Source organism: Abramis brama, assembly GCF_963993115.1.
Source record: "Abramis brama genome assembly, chromosome: 12".
In the NCBI taxonomy this organism is placed as follows: Eukaryota; Metazoa; Chordata; class Actinopteri; order Cypriniformes; family Leuciscidae; genus Abramis; species Abramis brama.
This window is the reverse complement of record NC_139974.1, coordinates 32,132,920-32,156,264: the sequence shown is the minus strand read 5'-3', so window position 1 is coordinate 32,156,264 and position 23,345 is coordinate 32,132,920. Positions and strand designations below refer to the sequence as shown.

Genomic DNA, 23,345 nt, shown 5'->3' with positions numbered 1-23,345 from the left:
TGTTATGTGCTTTGAGACACGAGATAGTTTAACGCCGTCTCTCGTGACGCTGTTGTTTGCTCCCTGCTGTGTGCATTCATGTTTTGGAAGAGGCGTGGCTTTGGAGACACTGAAGGGAGGGTGGGATCTTATGCTTTCAAAGCTAGCTCGCTATGCTAGCCTCTTCGAAAATTGCCGACCGTACCTTTAAAGGTGTTTGATGACTGACGTTTGTCTAACTCTGCATAGCATTAAATGCGTTGATGACGTGTGATGTCTGTGCGAGCAGGGTGCACGGAGGTATGAAAATACATACTTTGACAGGCAGGTAGGACATTGTATCATTGCATTTGAGTGCAATGATTGGACGAACATCGTGTGGTCCTACGCCTTCCACAACGATATACAAAAAACAAAAACAAACATTTATACCACTTATAGGCCTATACATAAAATACAAATACCACTTAACCAGCATAACAAAAAAATAAAATAAATAAATCAGGAACAAATCTTTAAGAACCTTTAGAAATACACCATACTGACCCCACTAAAAAGCTAAATGTGAGGTCAGCTATGTTCATGTATAATGAGAAAAACAGGAATAACTGAGAGAGAGGGTAAATAGGTGGATTCAGTCACAGTTTACTTGCTGCAAATTCATCTGTGCCAAAACTTTTAGAAAGGAAGGTTCACATATGATGATTTATGGCTATTTTGCAACTCATAGAGAGCCTGATTACAGACCTACATTATAAAGAACAGCTTACAACATGAGAGCCATTTTAAAAACAATACCATCATCTGACTAGAAATTTGTTAATAACTGAGTGTGACATTTTTTAACATAATTTGTCATCATAATATGTGATGTCATGAATATCACGAAGCCCCAAAATTTAGAAAACAAAAACATTTTTGGTTGAAAGTAGGCTAAATGAAGCATATAGGAACATTACGATGTTTTGCATTGTAAATTTTTTTCTTAACATTGCCTATACTGTTTTTATGAAAACGGTTGTGAATTTTTTGTTTTAATTTAGGACACAATTTTTGGCAAATTCTTTAAGTGACATCCTTCCCCTAGAAGATATAGTCCCCGATATGACAGAACATCTATGGGAGCGGCGCAGTGATATGATGAAGAGCTACTGTATCACTGATGCTGTAATGGGGCCAACCATCTATGTCCTTAAAACAGTTCTTAAAGTAAAAATAATAATAATTCTTATATATATATATATATATATTGATTTTGCAGGGAAATGTTCTGGACGGGTTTCATGAGAATCATGGATATGTTATATTGTTGTGATACAATTTCTTTCCGCTACCTGTTGCTTGTCAATGAACGTTCTCTTCACTTCCGCTATGGCTTAAATGATGCGCCAACTCCTGTATAACAGCCGCTTTACCGATCTGATCATTTCTCCTCTTTTCCATGATCAAATCCTCCAAACTCTGAAACTCCAGCACATGAAACCGTTTGTCAGGCAAAAAGAGCTTTAATCTGTACGGCTGTTTTCCAATCCGTATCTCCAATCCCATCTTGAACTCCCGTTTACCGAATTTGCACCAGGCGGCGAAACACTCCGAATTTCTCCAACTTAATTCTCTGTCTTTCGCTCCCACCTGCTCCATAGCGTTCTGCACCACCATGTCAGAACTCAGGGGTTTGAATTTGTACAGCTCGTTTACGATCCTGCCCCTCCTGCCCTGACTAGCATCGGTCAGAAAACTGTTCTTGACCTCCGCCCGATGCAGGTGCACCACCTGGAAGTCCCCGACGTACACAACCCAGTGCGGGTACTGGCCGGTGGACACGAACTCCAGAACGTCTCCGGGCTTACATTTGTTCAGTAAATTCTCCGGGCTAAACGTCTCCAGTTCCCTCGTGTTGCCACTCTTCTCATAAATGCACTCGTCTCGGTGGTAAACTGCGCAGCCCAGCTCGTTATACTGCTTCTCTTCCTCCTTTTGCTCTGGTCCATCGACATGTTGATGAAGATTATCGTCCAGTTCGTCGTCGTCGGTCGCGAAAATGTACGAGACCCCGATCCGCGGGCCGTCTTCCTCCGTGTCCAGTCCGTTCGGGTCGGTCGTGGGAACTTCGGCGTAACTTAGGTGTGACAGTTTGTCAACCTGGTTGCCCATATATGCCACTTCAGCAGCGGACAGATGGAGTGAAATGAGCTCCACCTGTTACGAGCAGAGAGAGATGGACATCTGGAAGTAGATTCGCTGCGATGCTCCGTCTGCGCATATGGTTGCTTACTAAAGCTAGATCCGCGCGCATCACAATAACAGACCGAAACCAATTACTTTATATAAGAAGAGTTGTGTTATTGTTTAGGATAAGTAAGATGCATTACATCCAGTGTGTAGCTTACATCCAGTGATTCGTGTTGTTGTTCCACGCTGTTAGTTAGTAACTTACTTCGTCCTATCACACCTGATGTTTCCAAGTTCTTCAAAGCTTCATACTGATGAAATGAATAAAAATGTTTCTGCGGTATCCGAATAGATTAAGGCAAACACGTTATTCGCGTCTTTACAGTAACGTAAAGCGGGTTGTTTGTCTCTCGTGCAGCGAATGTCAAAATGTTCCCGATGTTTTGAACTGCACCTGCTGCTGTGTGTTGCTCTGGTGTATCAGATATGCGAACTAAACTAACAGGCAGACGCAGAGCTTGAGAAATAAAACCACAGTCACACTTACACGCGCTCCCTCATTTAAAGAGACATTACTGGAAAAGCATAACACGATATAAAGCAGTTTAGACAGACGCCATCATTAATATGTGGAAGTAGCTTTATCAACTCGCATTTGTGCTCTTTTTACTAAATATAAGTAGGCCTACTGCAACGCTAGATCAGAGGACCCACTGAAACTAACTGCTGTCTAAAACAAATAAATAAGCAAAAATATTAACTTATGCAATATAAAATAATGTAGCCTACTTAATCATTATATGTAAAGTCAATTTTGGGGCATCGCTAGACCCTTTATATTGATAAATCCTTGGCAAAGTGATATTTCAGCCATATTTCACTATTTTTTACAGTAAACCAAAATATTTCTGTAATCATGGCATTTGTGTTTTAGAATCAGAACGATTCGCCAATAAATCACTTGATCTAATCAATCAAGCGGGTTTTCAAAATGGTCTGCAAAACTGTTTGTGATTCAGTTTTATTCATTAGCGCATCACTCACTCACTGAATTATTTTTCACCACTTTCTCATTCCAAAATAAAAAGTAATGGGAAACAAGACAGAAAATAAAAAGAGTGCTGGAGGATGAGGTGAATGTGCATCTATAATCTACTGTAAGAAACAAAACTAGCAAATGTCTACTATCTTTTGTCAGCGAATAAGGACGATAGCTAAGGATGATAACTAATATAACATTTTTAATAATATTGCTGTGTACAAACATCTGAGAAATCTCTTTAAGGTGTCAGTTTTACATTCATTCTAAATCATAAACATCTTAAAGACATTTTCTAAATGTCAGTTTAACGTCAGAACTGGAACGTCCTAGAGACAACACAATTTCATAAAAAAATAGAAAATATCATGTATTTGACCGAAATTCAAGAATCTGATAGAATAATGTGATTCAAAATAAAATTTCTTCAAAACATTTTGACTTTAATAAGATTTCCTCAAGAAATAGGCAAGACTAAACCATGTTGTGCTCTATGATTCCTATTCTTTCCATCAACAGATTGTAATCACAACTTCAGAAGTGGGAAAAATATCATTTCTGATAACATGTGAGGGCAGCAAAGCAACAGACAACATAACTGCAGCTTTTTTTCCAGCTGATGAACAATAAAACCATTGACAGCCAGTCAGAATCCAATTGAGCTTGCACATTCAAAACATAGACGACATAAACAGCGCTTATAATAAACAGAGCGTCATTGACTTGGACGTGAAAACAGTTATCATTATAGTAGTTATAGTTATCAGTATAGTAGTTATATTATAGTTGTCGTCCTTGGTGTAAACGCACCTTAGCATCTCTTTGTACAGGTTGCGAATGACTGTACCTCAGGTATAGGCATTTTATATCCATAACATTATTACAAGAGTATAATATTGGGACACATTCTAATGGGGCTTTTGCTACTGATGATAGTCTACAAACACCCCTGTTCACAAATGAGGTCTATGAATTTTATAGTAAGCCTCACAAGTCTTTTCAACTGTAAATAAATGTAGGCTATTTAATCTCTTTCCAAATAAGTGACAAATCACATTGACATAGTTATTAATGTGAAGTGCCAGTTTTGTTTTTTAAAGCACTGCTTAGAAATATGAAAGGGTAGAAAGAAAGAAAGAAAGAAAGAAAGAAAGAAAGAAAGAAAGAAAGAAAAAGAAAGAAAGAAAGAAAGAAAGAAAGAAAGAAAGAAAGAAAGAAAGAAAGGCTGAAGATGATGGTTATATTCCTTTTATACAAGTCTGTATTTCTCTGTGTAAAAGTTTAATAGGTTGCAAGAACATCTACAATAAAAATGGAGTAACCGCCCGCTGTGTTAAATTTCCTCCCATACACACATTTCTTATTGAAAGTTTCTGACTTCAGTTACTGACCTAGTTTTAAAGAGCAAGTCTCCAGATAAAACCAATTTCAATTATTAAGCTACAAGAAAATTAATTATAAAATTAATGACAAAAAGTAAAACCACTGGAAAATACAGAACAGCTCAACACACATTGTTGACAGGCATCATCAGATGCTTTTTCCCCCCTCTGTGCTATTCCTATGATGACATGCCCCATTTCAGGGCCTCACTGCCCCCTGGTGACACCCCGAATTTGTGTTGCTATAGTAATTACAGTCACCGGGGAGCCGACCTGCCTGTAGCTGAGCCATCAACAACCTAAAGAAAACAGCTTTCGAAATGAAAAACCGCATGCTGACACTTGTAATTGGTGTTTTTGTAACATATTTATTAGTACTTTCATATACTTTTTACATATTCATTTGTTATGACATATATTTTGGAGAATGGGATGACGTAAGAGGGGAAATGTAACTTCTGTACCCATTTAATTACAAGAGCATGTACACAGTCCCATCAAGTACACTACAACAGAGAGTTCCTAAAATGCTTCTTATGGACTTTATAAAACTATTGGTTATTTTTTTTCCCTAACACTGTGACAGGGTCAGGCACGGGGCCGGTGTTGTTTTGGATCTTATAGATGCAGGAAGGAATGGACAGGGGAAATAAAGAGATGAGGAGAGAACGGCGCACAATACACACAACGACTCTACACACTCATCATGCAGCATCAAGATCTCTTATCGGTCTTCATCATACACCACTATAAGGTTTGTTTGGGGAAACACTGGCAGCACCCTAAGTAAAGGCATGAGGGAAAAGGTCAGGCCACTGAGGGGGATTTTAATGCTGTATTACTGCATATTATTCGCACAACAAACTCTAAACCTATACTGATATTCAACACATCTAGGTACTGATTTGATATTCGATAACCTTGTTGTCACTAATTGCAGTTTTGTGTGCCTGAGCTAGACTAAAACAAATTGAACGTGTTCAAACCAAGTGGAAGAAAAAAAATGAATTTGGTGATAAAGCAGTCTGTACAACGCAAATAAGGCAGCAAGAAAGTAAAATAATGGTAAAAATCAACATAAAACAAGTTGGTCTTTGGTCTCAGTGAAGCAGAAATGCTCCTCTGCTAAGCAGAATTGAGAGACAGGTTTTCCAAATAGACTAATCAAGAACCAACAAAGGTCTTGATTTACAAAGAAAATAAAAAAACAAATCGATTATACCTGAATGTCATCCACAGGCTTTGTGCAAAAAGTAAACCTCTACTTCATGTTTTCAAACCCTCAGTCAAGTAGTTTTTGAGATTTTGTGCAGTGATATCATGCATCAGGTCACAAAACATGACAATACGAGTAGGGTGACTTTATCCAACCCCAGGATTGGTCCTACGTTTTCCAAGCAAAGTCTATATACACATTAAAAGGTCAATATAGGATCATTTGTAAATAGCTTTTCTATTTTGTAATCGTGTGACGTTGGGTGAATGGGATGTTCGATTGAAACCGTTGGGATTTTTGAGTTACTCTGGACGCTCGCATCCAGATGTGACACTTGATGGCTGTGTGTGATTGAGTGCCACAGGTAACATGGTAACTCATGACGTAAGTGAGTGGAGTATGGTGCGGATGTGAACAGGGTTATTTTGAGAGTGGTATTTTATGTGGGCTGATCTCTCTGTGGGGCAGAGAGGTGTAGGGAGGGAGGCGCTCGGCCGCTCCATTCCCTCAGCTCGCCGTCCTTGAAGAACAGGTTGAGCGCGGGGAGGGGGACGCCAGACTCTGCCGCGGGCTGACACAGGGGACCCGAGACCCCACTGTCAGGGTCCGCAGGCTGTTTTCCATCCTGTGAGGGACGGTGAAAAATGGTAAACTCACCACACATACAAAAAACATCTGACTGTGAAAGAACACCTGGAGTCTCGCACTTCTTGCCCATTTTTATAGAGATTGCACTCCCAAAGAGTAATTTCTAGCTGATGAAATATTTTACAGCAGGGCATACCCTGTTTAAAAAAAAATCCAGCATAAAGCATCATGAATTTCACATTGGTCCAGGCTGGTTTATGCCGGTTGGAGCTGATATGGTGCTGGTCTAGCTGGTGGACAAGCAAAACAGAGCTGGTGTAGCATGCTGATCCCAGCATACAAAACATGCTGGATTTTTCACAGGGTAACTAGAAAAAATTACATGCATAGAAATTTCCATGACTTTTGAAGTTCCTGATTTCATTAAACTCCATGATACTTCCAGGTTTTCCATGACAGTGTAATACAGCTGAATGAAATCTTTGAAATAAGACATTAGGACTGCTACTATGAACTACATCCACATTATATTAGGAACAATAAAATGAATCAGTGAATATTTACCTGGAATGAATGAACAAAACTGAGAACTTTTAATGCCAGTTTTCGACTGGAATGTAGTAACTCTTGAAGACTGCAAAAGAAACAGAGCATGTTCATTATTCTTTAGTTCAATTTGACCATATCGGTTGTAATTAAAGGGTTAGTTCACCCAAAAATGAAAATTCTGTCAGTAATTACTCACCCTCATGTTGTTCCAACCGCGTAAGACCTTCGTTCATCTTCGGAACATAAATTAAGATATTTTTGATGAAATCTGAGAGCTGATCACTTCTCCATAGGCTGCTAGATGACCGAAACTTGCTGGCCCAGAAAAGTTATTAAAGAGATCGTTAATATAGTCCAAGTGACTACATTGGCTCAATCTTAAGTTTATAAAGCGACAAGAATACTTTTTGTGCGCAAAAACAAACAAAAATAACGACTTTATTCCACTATTCATTTCCATCTCTCTGGGCCTCGTAGTGTTTTTGCGCTGTGCGTCTGTGTTACACGTCATCACGCATCACACACATGACCAGCGTCGGCCAATAGTGAGCCTACGTGGTGACGTGTAACACAGACGCGCAGCGCAAAAACACTACGTGAACCAACTAGAGGCCCAGAGAGAAGGAAATGAATAGTGGAATAAAGTCGTTATTTTTGTTTGTTTTTGCGCACAAAAAGTATTTTCGTCGCTTGATATACTTAAGATTAAGCCACTGTAGTCACTTGGACTATATTAACGATCTCTTTAATAACTTTTCTAGGCCAGCAAGTTTCGGTCACCTAGCAGCCTATGGAGAAGTGATCCAGCTGTCAGATTTCATCAAAAATATCTTAATTTGTGTTCCGAAGATGAACGAAGGTCTTACGCGGTTGGAACAACATGAGGGTGAGTAATTACTGACAGAATTTTCATTTTTGGGTGAACTAACCCTTTAAAGCTGTCAAAACTAACATGATTAAATATGCTTAACGCTGCTTAAATATGCTTAATCTTTTGCATTTATTCAATATGTCATCATGCAAGCAGACACTGTTTCTGATTAAAAAGCACAGGTCAGTCACAGGCTGTCACAGAGAACAGGTGTGATTTCTCACACCACCTATTTTTAGTGTTACCTGTCAGTGTAGTTGGGACGATAATCGAAAAATGCTAGCAGTGATAATGAAACATGGCAAAGGTGATTTTTTCTTTTTTTTTGGAATACACACATTGAATTGGTATTCCAAAATACCAAGTTTATTTATAACATTTCAGACAAGCCCAACAAACATTCATTTGTACAGACATGAATGAGAAGGTAATTATTTAATTATTATTTAATTATAACAGATTAATTATATCACTGTACCAAAATATAACATATTTTAGTGCTGTCAATTCCGTGATAATTTTACGGAATACGTTTTTCTGTAATTAATTCGCACTTAATGCAACCTAATATTAAAGTTTTTAATATATTTTTATATTGTAATAATTTCACATTTAATCTCCAAATTAAGGTAGAAACAACAGTAGACAGTAGCTTATATTTTAAATATTTGTTTAATGGCTTCTTTTCATGAAAGAAGGCATCACCAACCACCAATACCGCTACGGATGTCTCTATGATTTTTTTTTTTTTTTTTCAACCGTATAATTGAAAGCTATAAATGTAACAACTTTTAATTTAAGTGAACTTAAAACAATCTTTACATAAACCCATTATAATAAATGCCTCATTTACCTGCCCTTCAATATATCAGAGCTCAATTTCAAGCACAGCAGCAGGTTTAATAGGATGCCGTCACATATGCGGTCACCTGACGCATATGAAGCTGATCAGACGCACATCATATTTTCTCACAACTCTTTGCATACATTTCAGACTTCATTTAACTGTGCTTGCTAGGATACTCTGCAAAACTGGCATTTTGGCATAAATGTGTGTGTTGTTGTGCATTCATGTGCAGTCTGAATTGGCTTAATGTTAATATATACAGTATAGTTCTACTTTTACTGATATGGATAGTGTACAGACAAAAGTAAATGGTTAAAGGGAAAGTAAATGGGCTGGATTCATATGTGCTTAGCCAGAAATATTTGCAGACATGCAACCACAGTATTTTTTAAAACCTTTATGCACAGTAAAAAAAAAAAGTAAAAAAAAAAAGCGACATTTGTTCAAGTTGTCACCTGTCTTTGCTGCAGAGTTTGTGGGAGACAATCCTCTGACACACTTTGCGGTTTAGCTCAGAGCTAAAAAGAGGCATCCCAAAGCAAAGCTCCAGAGGAACCCATTCATCCTCACTGGACGTCCCTGGGAGAGTGAGCAAACATGATTTTCTGAGCGCCTCGTATTGATTAGCATTCCCCACTAGTACTCTCAGCTCAGTTTAACACATTCTGGCATGTTCAAATCCATTCCGCATGTTTTCTCAATTTTTTTTTGATAAATCTGCGGTTCTGACTATCAGTCAAAGAACACCTACCTTCTGTTCCCTGTTTCTTGCTGCCATCTCCGTTATTCTCCTCTGTAACCAGCTCGAAAGATTCATTGCTCCCGTTGGCTTCAAGCACTCCGCTAAGATCAGGGTCTCCTGTGAGGAAAGTAAAGAGAGTGAATCTCATGTTTCTTTGAGACCCTGAAGGTAGCGTTCAAGTTTCACTCTGATTAGTGATGCAATCAAACATGTGGACTGCAATTAAAACATTAATTGAATTAGAGACCTGCTCTAATAAAACACACTGGTGAGAGCTTGAACTGGTTGTTGTTCTCATTCTACTCTAATTGCAGCACTTATCGATACAGCCTGGAGTGGCTAATGATCAGCGTAGGTGCTGTCCTTATCAGGCCTTTCACAGATTGGTTAAATGGACAGTGTGGATTCAGAAGAAGCTCTTAGCCCCACCGTCGGCTTCACTGGGTCGTCTGCGATGTCTGTTGTTGTGGTTGAGCATGGTGATGTAGCCACACTGGTGCTCCAGATCCACTTTGTCCCGCAAGATCTTAAGGGCTTTGTGCGCACACATATTGGAATACGAGAACTCTGGGAGAGGCAACACAAATCAGAACGGCCAGTTATAATGGCTCGGCTATTCAGAGTGCTAAAATGAGGCACAAACACATTTTTAGTGACCCAAAAAAATATTTAAACACAAAATATAAATCACTTTTTTTAGGTTTAACTAATGACATTCAGACATTTTTATGTCCAAATACTATTTCGGGCCACTGTATGTATAGATAACAGAGATTTTACCTGCTTTAAGGTCTTCCTCATCGAATGGGAAGGGGACATAGACAGTCTCACCATGTCCATGCATTCCATGTCCCTGAACAGAGTGATACATTTTGGTATAACTTGGATACGAGAATATGTTATATAGTAGGTATATGAATATGTAACTCTTAGTTGTTTAGGGTCTCCCTGTATTACCTGAATGAGCACAGCAGAGTGGGTCAGTGCGTCATTCAGCATTGTTAGCACGTTGGATGATGGGACTACCCCGGGGTCATGACCCCATGATGTAATAAGCAGTCGATCGTAGCCCTGAGTAACATGCCAAATTAAAATGTAAGCGTTATTTCACTTTAAAAGATGTACGTGATTTTTTATGCATTTAAATGCATCAAATAAATACAGTCTTGGTGTGCATAAGAGACTTCGAAAAAATTCCTAAGCATTAAATAATAAGCATTAAAATATTAAAATAAATGCATTTAAATATTTAAAAGGAATACTGATGCAATAAGAATTGTATTAAACTGGAATGCACAATAAAGTAAAAGAATTTAATATTCTTTAGAAGAAATATTTGAATGTTGAGACTGACCTGGAAGATATCTGGCAGCTTCCGGAGCCTGGAGCCCTTGGACAGCAGCAGTGAAGGAGGGCCTTGACCAGTGACAGAATACAGATACAGCTTGAACCAGATGGAGCTGACCTCAGGAATGGCTGGACCGATGTGCTGAAAGAAACGGACCAGACAATATAAAGATACTCTAACATACAAGCCTAACTTAAAACCAACAGCACCTAGTGACAAAACATGTAATGCGAAGTGAAGTTATTCTAAACGCACACCGAAACTTATCCCCAGGCCAAATGCTGACCTTATTTGTGCTGTTCAAAATGAAAGACATCTAAACAGCAAAGAACATTATGTAGTCAGTGGGTAGTTTTATACAATGTGCAACTTTTGTAAAGAATCCCAGAGGCAAAGAAAGACCTATTTAGCTTGAATCATACTCTCAAGAGGACAGGTATCTGTCTGCTCACTGAGCACACACAAAGTCTTGTGAGTCCCAGTGATCGCACATCCCTCTCTACGGGTCTGACTACAGTCCCCTGGGTGAGTCGGGACTACCTGAGGCGTGCAGCTGCTGATTGGCCGGATCTCATTGCTGAGTGGCGCCATGGAAACTAGCAGTTTGTAGTTCTTGTTCAAAACACGGCTGCAGGTGGCAGGGTCCAATCCCAGCAGGCTTTCACAGCGGAGGAGGTCCAGAGGCAGGCCTGGTGAGAAACACAAACATATATTAGTGCCAACCAGAACGTGTGAACACGCATGGACTTGTACCTCTCCATAATTAAAAGAAGATTTAATTCAATAAAGATCAAACAGTGATACAGTTTAAATAAGGACATTGATAATGATTACCAAAGGGAATAAAACAACATGCCATTAATCCAATATCTCATTAGAATTTTAATAAAATATTTGCTGATGTTTGAAAAAACGTACAGACCAAGGTTTAGAAATATACATATATTTTTGTAATTTAAACATTATATTTGGCGTACTCAATATGTATACTATATTTGATATACATATATTTGCATTTGCCCTGAAAATACTTTTAAATACTTAAAAATGATTCAAATGTTAATGCGAGAACTTAAAAAAGGAGCAAAATGCACACATTGATTTTAACTAAATAAACAAAAGGAAGAATAATATTTAATCATTTTTATTTATCTGTAATAATTAAACAATATATTTTTATACATGCCAATATTTTTGTGCTGTATATATATTTTGTCTCATTTTTCATTCATTCATTCATTCAATCGTTCATTGTATTCTTAAAAATGCATCAGTAAAGATGAATGAATTCTCGAACAGTTCAGAAGGCCTGATTTGTGAAAATGAATTCATTTTTGTCAAGTGACGATATAATATTTAATGCATAAATATTGGATTTATCACCAAGGTTTTGCACATTCAAGCCCTCAGATACTGACACATACCTATATTTGGTAAATCAGGGCCCTGATCAGGCGTGAGATCTTTGTTGTAGCGCAGAAAAAGTATTGTGTTCCTGAGGGTCAGCGCATGGTCAAAATATCTCTGAGCCTCTCCTTCAGCGGTGCTCTCCACCTTATAACATGAAAGCATCCTTATCAACCTCAGCAACACAAAGACAGTCATTATATGTGTGTGAGTGTGAGAACGTGTGCAAACAAGAAAAGAGATATTAAGGGAGAAATGCAATAGCCTTTATGCTTTTGTGTGTGCAAGAGATGTGAGAGCGGTGCCAAAGTGAAAAATGCGAGTCTGTGTGTTGTATAATCAGCTCCTGGCGGTGGCCCCTTTCTATTTCAATACAAGCACAGAGACGGAGATTGTCTGTCCACTGTGTGTCCCTCAGCCTATTTTGTGTCCTATAATAAGGGTATTACCTTCTCCAATTCCATGAGAAAACTGTCCAAGGTCTCATCGGACAATTTCCCCACCTCAAACATCGTCACGGCGTGGCTCTTCAAGTTCTGAGATGAAAAGAACCACAAGACATCCCGGTATTTATAGATGATATACAAAACATCTTTGATGATAGTTCAATCTTAGACAATTTTGGAAAATCCTTGAGTATGAATCCTACTCTAAGTTAACTAAATCAGTGGTTCTCAACTGGTTTAGCTTCAGGGTCCAGCTTTTACAAAGAGTTCAAGTGGTAATATAACAGTACTAAAATTGTTTAGTGCAAAATTGAATTTCGATGGTTTCATGCTCTCGGCAGGCAATAATTCACCACACTAAACACATTGTGGAGGGCACAAATCGTGTTTTGGCCTTGTTGCAAGTGAACTCATATTTAACGTATTCTGGTTGTTTTTCTTTAACTTGAATAGTTTTGTTCATGTTTTTTTAAAGAATAAAGGGCATGACACAATTCATACTGGCATCTGCCTAATTTGGCTGCTTTTATCAAGTGACAGATGAATCTGTGTCAAAATACCATAGAAAACAATTATATGATCAGTACAAGATCAGATATCAGCCGATATAAGAGTTTTTTTTAAATTTGACATTCGATAGTCGATATTGCCTCCTTTCCCATATTTTTACATTTTGATGACCTTTGCTGTAACCTAACGTTCACTTAAAGTTAATCATTAACACTGTTAAATGTAAACTTTATCCATTTTACACACTGTGCATTATAATGTTGTGATGCCTAAATTCACTTGAATCATTTAAAACAATTGATTGTTTTATTCCGAATTTGCAAAAAATGGTTAAAAAAAATGATATCATCCATTTAGCGGTTATCGTACAAAACCTAAATATAATTATTGGCTTACTATTCGGTCATAATTTTAGCATTGGTACAAACCTTGTCAGTTGCATTTAATTATGAAACCAGGCATGCAATCTGCAATAAATGATATCAAGCACCTTAAAAATACACAATAAATCTGTCAACTGTAAAACAGAAATACAAAAATCTGTGAGTGAGGCACTAACAGGGGAGAGATTGCCCATCATGAGGAAGGCGGTGAGGGTGGAGTCAAACAGGAAGGCGATCCTCTTAGTCGGGGCCGCTGGAATACTTAGACTGCTCACACTTGCTGTGTCTAGAGGGTTGGGAAAATCAGTCATTATTATGATTTATGTACTGATTGGAGCCAGACTAATGTTTAACAGTAAACTGCAGTAGAGTGAGTTAGTGTTTAACGGATGAGTGGAAAGCTGTTTACGATTTAATGAATGCAGTTGTGCTCTCACCCTGGTCCTCTAGGCTGGTGGTGTCTGTGTCAGTGGCTGAGGAACCTGCCTCCATCACTGGACTGCCACCCTCCCATGACAGCAGCATCTTCTGAGGGTCCATAGTGCCCCTGTCAAGTTCAGACAAACAATCTCATGTTACAACACAATAAGCCTTTTACAGGACGTTCACACATACAGCAATTGCAGCCAACAAAAAAAAAAAAATCCTGATTCGATTTGACTCTGAATTACAAGCTCTCAATTCAATTCTGATTTCAATTGGAAATATTTAAATTACAATGTCAGGAGTGTTTTACTAATTTACTAATCTACTTAATTGCATAACGTGCATTGTGACTGTCACACTACAGGTTCTCTTTATTTTAACATGTCCAAATATTTTTTGTGATACAAAGCTAGCTCAACACAATAGTACAGAGGAGGAGTTTTTTTTTGTTTTGTTTTTTGGATGTCACTATCAATAACACAGAAACTCTTTCCTTCATGGGAAATTAATAAAAAAAGTATTATTAATCTGCATTATTGTTAAGTATTGCATACTTTTTTATATTATTGCATTATCAACTATAATAATTATTATATTTTCATACATTTTTTAATTTATATTATATTATTTGTATTTATTATTAAACAAATTAGATCAACATCACTAGAAAATAAATAGCATTATGAATAGAATCTGATTATGAATAAATAAAAATATACGAATGAATAAATAAATAAATTATATTATAAATACATCAATAAAATGATGAATAGAGGTAGAGTATGCGTCTGTGTGAAGTAGTGACGAACTTCAGCCAGCAACCCAGCGAAATCTAGACAAATTATTTTTGGCAGAAATGTTCATGCATCAACTCTAAAAATGCATATTTTAAAAGACCAATCTTCGCATTCTATAATAAATAGATTCTAAGAATCTATTTATTTCACTCATTTTTATTCATTGGAAGGACTAAATCAGAAAATGGATATTTACCCAGCACTATTGCCCTTTTTTATCAAAAGAAATGGCCAGCTGTGTAGCCCACCAATAATAATGGCCCACCAGCAATGGCCACTAACACCAACCATTCAGATAGAGTCTCTGCATGTCTGAATGGTCTATCTGGCTGAGCTTGAGGTTCCCACAACAGTTTTTTTTTTTTTCTCAGACATGAGCCAGCACTAATAGCCTATTCATCAGTGTCAGGAATGTCTTCTCATACTTGAGTCTATTGACCGAAGGGGCACTCTTCCATGAGAGGTGCAGCTGGTCCGGGCTGATCACCTGACCCTTTTTGATAGCAAACCCCAGGCGGCAATACATGGACACTGCATTCTAGAAGAAAACAGAGAAAAGTCCAATAATCACTCAGCATTCATACACAAACCAATGATGATTATTGGCAACTATATTTGCATGTTAACACCATAACTTTATGGGCAAGTCGTCCAGTCTCTGAATTATGTTTGGAAAGCATCCACACATCTTCATGAATAATCCATAGCAATATCGGAAACAGCTTTATAATAATAAACATTATCACAGCAGCATTCTGCCAAAAACACAATTTCCATCTGCCCTTTTCACCTGACAACAAGAAACATAAAAATCTGTTGCATCCAACTCATTTTGCAGCTAGGCCAACCGAGCTAAGGTTATGAATACATATTCCCTTATTTTTCCAAAGGTTATTCTCTACATGGCTATAAGCACAACTCAGAATGGTTCCAGGTGAAGTGGAACAGAAAAGAAAATTGCGGTACTGTCACATATGAAGATAACACTGTTGGCTCTGAGAAAGATTGAATGGTGCTGGAGAAAGTAGGTCAGGATTTGGGCTCCATACAGCCTGATATTATATGCCTTCATAGTGCTATAGATTATGATGATAATTTGAATATCATTGCACTCTATTTTTAGATGATTTTAGATGAATCATGAAAGGAATGAAATTGTGTGTAAATCATTATTTAATAATGTCCATTAAATCATTCTTACATAAATTGTTGCATTGACTGGTTTTAGGTTTACACCAAAAAATAATTTGCTCATGTTTCATGAATGAGGTCCAATAGTCAAGCTTTGCCAACTTAGGTAATTGTCTTCAGGCACATCCCTATCAAAAGGGACCATGTCTGCCACGTAAACACTGACGGCAATGGGTCTATTCAAACATGCTCTATTTCATCATCATTTACTAAATGAATAGGTTTTCTCTAATATGATGACTGCAGGAAACGTTTCATTCTATTTATCTTTGGCAAAATGTCAACGAGATAATGAAAATGAATACTACCTATCCTGCGTAAAAATAAACTCATTGGTAAAGATCGTGTCCTTTGAGTCACGTCAGTGTTGGTTTTCTAATAAGGAGTGATGGTTTTTCATGACGGATCTTATGAATAAGCTTGTTTTCCACTCTGCCAGATACTGAAATGGGGCTAAACAGCTACAAAGGAAATGTGTGAACACAATGGTCCAATCTTCATTCTCCTCAGTCTGCATCATACATTCAAAGAAGGACTCATTTCATAACCCATCAAAAGGGCAAAGGATTTTAAAAAATTGCCTTTCATTTTTTTTTTTTAAACTGGTGCATCCTGGATTCACCGCCCTCTCAGTCAGCTATAAAAGCATAATTTCATATCAAACACTCCATGTCAATGGCCTTCCATTTTCATCCCTGCAAGACACGTACCTTCACCAGGCCCAAGTCAATCTCCAGTACATTAGCCAGCTGAAATGACAAATAGAAAAGTGGTATGAGGGGCTCAAAGACAATCAGAATCACTGAAGAAACGAGACAGCATTTCAAGAGCACTGCAAAGTGAAAACTGAATGTACCTCAGACACGTTAGTCTGCTCGTCGATGGAAACGAAGATTTTGTAGAGAAGCGTTTCGAAATAATCACCCTGGACTCTGTTCATGACAAACCCCTCAAGCGGAGGCACTGAAAGAAAATGAGAACCAAGGTTGTGTGGGTGAGCCATCATCCCTTTTTGATCAATGATTCTCCCATCCTCTATTGCGTACAATCTAAGCGAAACTCGGGATGGATAAGCAAAATACTTTCAAAAGGGTCATACAAAACAAACAGACTTTGGGTTTCATACAAACTCACCAGAGAGCTTATAAATAAAGCCTATTTGATAAACTGCAGTGCATACCTGAAATACAGCTGTCGTCTGATATGGGCACATCAAGATAAATATAGCCCCGGTTGTACAAACCTGAGAAAATGAGAAAATTAATAGGTAGGAATTTTCTTGTACTGAATGCACCATCTATAAGAGCTGTGACTAAACTGTGGCATTTTGCAACCACTTTTTCTGCATGTGCGACTACATTTTTGTTAGAGGTCTGGCCCCACACTTTTTGTTTTGTTTGTGTGCTGCCACTATCTGCTGGCATGGAAACCAATCCTCGGCACAGTCCAGTACAGACCAGACGTTACTGTGTTAACTATGGTCATTTGGCTCAAATGTTAAATATTATGTTGTTGTTGTTACTATTTTTATTATTATCTTATTCAAATAATTATGTAATATTTAAGTGGAGTGTCATAATATAATTTACTTTTCATTTTATATCTGGCCGTTATATAGTCTCATTTCATAAATTCACTGTCAAAATGTTTGAAGTGTATACAAATTAGGCCTATATAAAAACTATATATTAAGAGTTGTTCATATTTTTACCTTTTTATCTGTGTCCCAACTTCATCAATGCTTTACAGCCAAATATGTGATTTTATGGGACAAAATATATGGTGATTGCATTTATTGGTCACAACTATTATTTGTCACCAGTGCTACCTATTCAGCGAGTTTCAACATCTGCAGTACTGAAAAAGGATGACAATCAAAGTCATCATCACTACATTGATTGCATTATACCATTAATGGTAAAACATCCAGATGAATCAGTACAGTGACTTGAAATCACGCATAGATCATATCCTGGCTTAATCAGTATATTCTTGTTTTTTCATTTAAGTTGGCCTCCTAGAAGACTGAAACTCTCTCAGTGACACTCACTCAGAACCACGTTGTACTCCATTGATCCAGCCAGCTGTGGTCCAGAATCTATCAGCTTATCAATGGCAGACTTCTCCGCCACAGAGCAGATCTGGAATCATCCAGCACAAAAGGCCACAGGTATTTCACTCAGGCATTCCATTTCTTAATATTCTTTCCTTTTTTCCACTTCCAAAAGCCTAATATCCTAAATAGCCTAATAAATAAGACTGAAGAAACATTGTTGAATTAATCCGTCTTACCCTCATGTCGTCCTCTGTGATGTATCCGGTCTGTACCACCCACCAGGGCTCTACTGTGATCTCCACAGGTTTTGCTGGCAGGAGATCCCGAGCCGTTTTCCTCCGGAAGAATTTCTAGCCACAGACAGATGCTGCTTAGGCAACAGTGTGAGGTTATCACTGTGTGTACAAAGCACTGCTCTCTATGGATTTATGTCTTTCATCTTCAAAGGGACCCATGAAACCATCCAGATTTGAGAATCATCTAATGAACATCATGTTGAAATCCCAGAAGAGCTTGGAAGTTAACCAAAAGATCCTAATTGATCTACAGTGTAAAATCAAGAACGACTTACTTTGGAAGACCTGCATTGGTTCATTAGGTCAATGTACTGGTTCCTGCCAATCCCAAGTAGCCTCAGACCTGAAAGGACAACAGTTAGATCAATTAATATGCTAATGGATGCTAATTTTCAAATACTTTATGTGAATCATTAGAGAAGGCCAGGCCCGACCGAGACATGCCAGGCATGATGCCAAAGGCTGTGGAGTGAGCTGTGAAGGGCAGGAGAGCAGCATCACTTCGGACTAAGAGATTAGAGCGAGAGACCCATGGATAGCCTGCTGGCTGCCTTCTGTCTACCCAACCTAAAGACCATGTTCTCTGAGATCTCTGAGCATGCACAGCCTAACCAGCTACGGTGGACAATTATTGTTTCAAATACAATTATTTGTTTCATAACATGGTTTAATGTTGTGCTATTATGCCATTGATGTTGTACCCAGATGCTTTGGAGTGCATATGTACAGTATGTATGAGCGGTTACACTGTAATGCTTCTACACAATTCACTTTAATCTGTGCCTGCAATTCACATAAAAGGGATGACTTCAATTCCCATAGGATACGCCACCACGTGTCTTTCATGTGAATAATGAGAAGACATATGGGTAAATGTAAGAGTTTCGTAAAATACTCCATGCCTTCTTTTTCCACAAAATAATGTAGTATGTGATGTAGTAATGTAGTATTTCAAGCTATAGAAAATACCAGTCCAAAGTCTTTCCTCAAAGTCACATTTTATGTCGATGTCTGTTTACACAGTATTTTACACTTGAACCTGCAAAACTATTGATTTCAGTGCTATAAATTCAGTGCTTGTTGAATACTAGGCATACTGTGCTTTTAAGCTACATTTAACATTCAATTTAATGGGTCTTTTGTGATATATGCTATTTATAATAATAATAAAACTTCAGAAATTATATTGATAGCCATCTGAATCAATTTACGGACTCATTTTTTAGTTTTACCACTCTATAGCTTGAACAGATTCAACTGCATAATTTTATTTATATTTTATTTAATTTTTTATAATCTGACGTTTTCAGCAAACAGCAAACGTACCTGTAACCTTTGTAGTATATATATAGCAACTTTGTAGCGTAAAGACTGCATTGCTAAATTAATTCCTTTCAAAGCAATAGCAAAACATATTGATTAAAATATTTACTGTACTTTCATTTTAGTCAGAATAACTCATTTGAAGTGCCACTTCATTTTGAGTGGGCAATGTTCAGTCGTCTCTAGTGGTTTGTGGCCTCGTTATTGTGCATGAACAGTCAGCAACAGTAACAAATAATGATTCCCAGTTCAGACAGAGAGAAAACAACTTACAATCAGCAGCAGTGAAGTTGGGCAGGGAATCATAACTCTTCTCACAGTTCATGATGTCCTGAATGAAGAGGAAAGAGATTAGGTTGCATTATTCAACTGAAATGAAGTTTCAAATCAAGAGGTATGATTCTGTCATCATACTCTTCCTTATGCCTTTCAAAACTCATATGACCTTCTTTCTTCCATGGAAATCAAAAGGAAGTGATTACAGCAGAATTTCCAAGCTGCTCTTTTGAATGATGAATGATGACTATGGATAATTTTCGTCACACAAAGCTATCTTAGAGCTTCAGATGATTTAAAATACAGCCTGGTTACCATCCACTTTCTGGCACACTGGGTTGACGCAGAGAATGAAAAATAAAGGATCTAACTGCAGCAGTAAGGTGTTTAATGAAAAAATACAAAAATAACAAAATTACAAGTAACTTTAAACACTTGACACAAACAGAACAACCTCTTTATAATGACAAGAGGATACAGAGGAGTAAATATGTAGAACTCAACTACAAACAGGTGCGTAACTAAAATCAGTAACCAAGGCAACTAACAAGGAAATCAGAAAGGCATGCAAGCAAATACCATGACAATGATGTACTAAAAACATTGTGTTTTTCGTGTACAGACAACAATATTGTCAGAACGATTCTTGTTCACACAGATCCACAAAAACGACTAAAAACGCTGTAATATGCATACTGGGCCAGAAGTTGGCGATGTCACTTTGTAAAGAAACATAGACTGAACACATGATATGCATGCACATGACGCCACCGTGATTTTTGTAGTTTACATGGAGATGATAACGGTATCGTTTTCAAAAGTTTGTGTTTTCAGGCCGCCAAAACGCTGTTGTCGTGTAAATAAATGGCCAAAGCGCATACAAAGTTTTACATTTTTAGTTGAAAATGGTGTCGTGTAAATGGCCCCCTCAAACACAGACAAACCAAACATAACCCTGACGCTTTCATTGTATGGGAAAGAGCAGCATTAAAACCTTTCCTTTTGCGTTTCTCAGAAGAAAGAATGTCATTCAGGTTTGAAATGACCTGAGAGTGAGTATATAATGAGAGTGAACTTTCTCTTGATGCTCTCAGAACATCAGAGTATATATTTAAAAACGAACTAAGACTAAAACTTACTGATGGTAAATGAATTTGATTAAGTCACAAGAGATAGAAAGCAGACACTGTTGTTTTATACAATTACATATGGTAAGCTGACACACTGCATGAGTCATCTACAGTAATCTTCATAAGCTCAAACAAAAAAACAACCTGTCTAACCAAATTACATGTCTGGACTCTGGAGCATTGTCAGAATGCAGAACTTATACTGTAATGATCATTAACAAGAGCAGCAATAAAATGGTAAACAGTTAATACTTCTCTATCATTAGAGGAAGAAAAACAATTGCAAACTAGATCAGTAGAACACAACACTTGGATGACAGCCCATGCCTACCATATGTTGCAACAGTTTTCAAAGCATCAGTGGTAACTGTAGACCAAATAATTTGGAAGGGCTGTTTAGAAAATTAAATTTAATCTTTAGAGATGTGGTCTACACACTGAGCTGTGGTGCTTAGGGGGGCAGTGCAGAATAATTTCCCCATTATTGTTTATACTCTCTTTACAATCAATTACAAAACAAAAATTACATTTTTTTTTTAAATAAGCGCTTTCAAAACAGTTCAAGACTTTAAGAGTTTAAGAGCAAACCTCCATAATGCTGATGTAGTAGGAGAAGGGGGTGACCCGCAGACCCTTGACCATGATGTCAGACAGGTGGTAGGGGTAAAGCATCAGATGCTCTCGGCTGTACTTCAACAGCTCTTCGTAATACTTGCGTTCATCCTTCTTCACATGCCTGACTGTTAAAGAAGAGGTTTTTGACAGTGTTGTGGGACACTAAATCAGGGCAATAATTCAGTCACTCCTTCAGGTCATTATTTCAATGTAATTACATCTGCTAACAGAAGCTACAATGAGCTTTTTGGTCTGGAATGGAATGAAAAATAGGAGTTATGGAAGAGAAAAGCAATAGTTGATCTAAGGCTTACCTAGGTTATTGCGGAAGCGTAGCTGGTTTCGGATACTGTACAGAAGAACCTGCTTGTCATATTCACGCTGAGAGTTTCCAAGACTCTATGAATTAAGCAAGATGGCAATACAAAAGGCAAAGCAGGTATGAGAGAAAGTGCGAAAACATTTCATCCCAACAGATTCAGTAACACAGTGCATGGTCAGTAAACACAATGTTTAACACTATTTATGAGAATGTGAATTTGACTGTGTGAATATGAATTGAATGTGAAAGAAAAATCAATTGCCACATGAAAAATCAATTTCAACATTTTACCAAGTATTTCAAAAGCCACATTTTCTATATTATAAACATTTAACGTTGCTGTATAACCCAATATTCCTACTGTATGTCAACAAATGTCTCATTTTGTTTCCTTTTTAACCCTCTGATGCAAGGTTTCCAATTTCCATACCCATAATTATTCTATATTAGTTTATATTGCAGTGGACAGTGGATGACTCTCAAAATATATCATTTTGATAAATCAATCAATCAATCGATAAATTAATGAACTACTCAATAAATAATTCAATAAATACTAATAAATAAACAAACAATAAAACTAATAAATATTATAAAATGTATATATATATTATGTCCACTACAATATAAATTAGAATTATGGATCATAATACATAAATATTTTTTTTTTTTAATAAACATTATTTTATTAATATATTGTGAACTTTAACATGCATCGTTTCAAAATAACTCATGCATCACAGGGTTATTGTCTCCGAAGGAATTTTAAAGAAACATATGATACAAAGTTGACATGCACACATCTTATGCAATAATACAGTTACTGGCAATGTAAAATTAATTATTGGAACAAAATGGCAATTCCAACTGTCTTTAACACAAAAAACCTTTCAACTTTCTATAATTAGCCTTCGAACATTTGATCTTACACATGGACTAGTGTCATGCAGAGGAATCTGATGGCAGTCACGACGACGACGATGTGTGTGTGTGTGTGTGTGTGTGTATTTACAGATGAATGAATGACATGAATGACAGAATATCTGTAAATCGTGCTGATGCTGTGAATTATTACGCAGGCAGTGATGCCAAATGTATGTGTGTGATAAAGACATGTGTGCTGTGTGTTACGGTACCTGTTTGACATTTGCTGGCAGTTTGTTCCACGGGTAATTCTGCCTGATGTGAAATTCAACGTCCGTGTTCATTGCTGGACTCGAGCTCCACGGTTATTCAAACAGATACTTACGGGCTTTCGGGTAAGTCCGAGATGACTATACCCTCCCGGAACTTATTCAATTATACGTCACCGTTGGACTATTAAATGTCTCCTTTACAAATGTTATTTTAGCCTTGACAGTGAACGTCTACTTCCTTGTTGTATTTCTAAGCGAGCCTTCGTCACGCTTCTGGCTATGTACGTCACTTCCGCTC

At 37.5% G+C, this 23,345-nt stretch overlaps 2 protein-coding genes across 2 annotated transcripts; both read right to left on the bottom strand.

Moving 5' to 3' along the window:
• Positions 1–1,175: 1,175 nt before the first annotated feature.
• Positions 1,176–2,281, bottom strand: lratd2a (LRAT domain containing 2a). Its single transcript, XM_084130080.1, has one exon. The coding sequence runs from the start codon at positions 2,131–2,133 to the stop codon at positions 1,324–1,326; it is 810 nt and encodes a 269-aa protein (XP_083986206.1). The 5' UTR covers positions 2,134–2,281; the 3' UTR covers positions 1,176–1,323.
• Positions 2,282–4,920: 2,639 nt separating this feature from the next.
• Positions 4,921–23,335, bottom strand: fam91a1 (family with sequence similarity 91 member A1). The gene is made up of 24 exons (XM_084130078.1): positions 23,048–23,335; positions 21,904–21,988; positions 21,563–21,714; positions 19,842–19,899; positions 18,521–18,588; positions 18,186–18,299; positions 17,944–18,034; positions 17,074–17,136; positions 16,750–16,856; positions 16,604–16,642; positions 15,128–15,240; positions 13,917–14,026; positions 13,656–13,765; positions 12,590–12,676; positions 12,158–12,287; positions 11,274–11,422; positions 10,740–10,874; positions 10,343–10,456; positions 10,166–10,238; positions 9,815–9,952; positions 9,395–9,502; positions 9,099–9,222; positions 6,941–7,010; positions 4,921–6,413 (listed from the first exon to the last, which is right to left on the bottom strand). Exons 1-24 carry the CDS (start codon positions 23,117–23,119, stop codon positions 6,228–6,230), a joined length of 2,496 nt encoding a protein of 831 aa, XP_083986204.1. The 5' UTR covers positions 23,120–23,335; the 3' UTR covers positions 4,921–6,227.
• Between the last annotated feature and the right edge of the window lie 10 nt (positions 23,336–23,345).

Excerpts from the sequence above, each read along its gene's own strand:
- lratd2a (XM_084130080.1), bottom strand. The coding sequence starts at position 2,133 with ATGGGCAACCAGGTTGACAAACTGTCACACCTAAGTTACGCCGAAGTT.
- fam91a1 (XM_084130078.1), bottom strand. The coding sequence starts at position 23,119 with ATGAACACGGACGTTGAATTTCACATCAGGCAGAATTACCCGTGGAAC. Across the intron at positions 21,715-21,903 it reads ACGCTTCCGCAATAACCTAG|TCAGGCATGTGAAGAAGGAT; the intron begins GTAAGCCTTAGA and ends CTTCTTTAACAG. Across the intron at positions 18,300-18,520 it reads ACCAATGCAGGTCTTCCAAA|AAATTCTTCCGGAGGAAAAC; the intron begins GTAAGTCGTTCT and ends GTCTGTGGCTAG.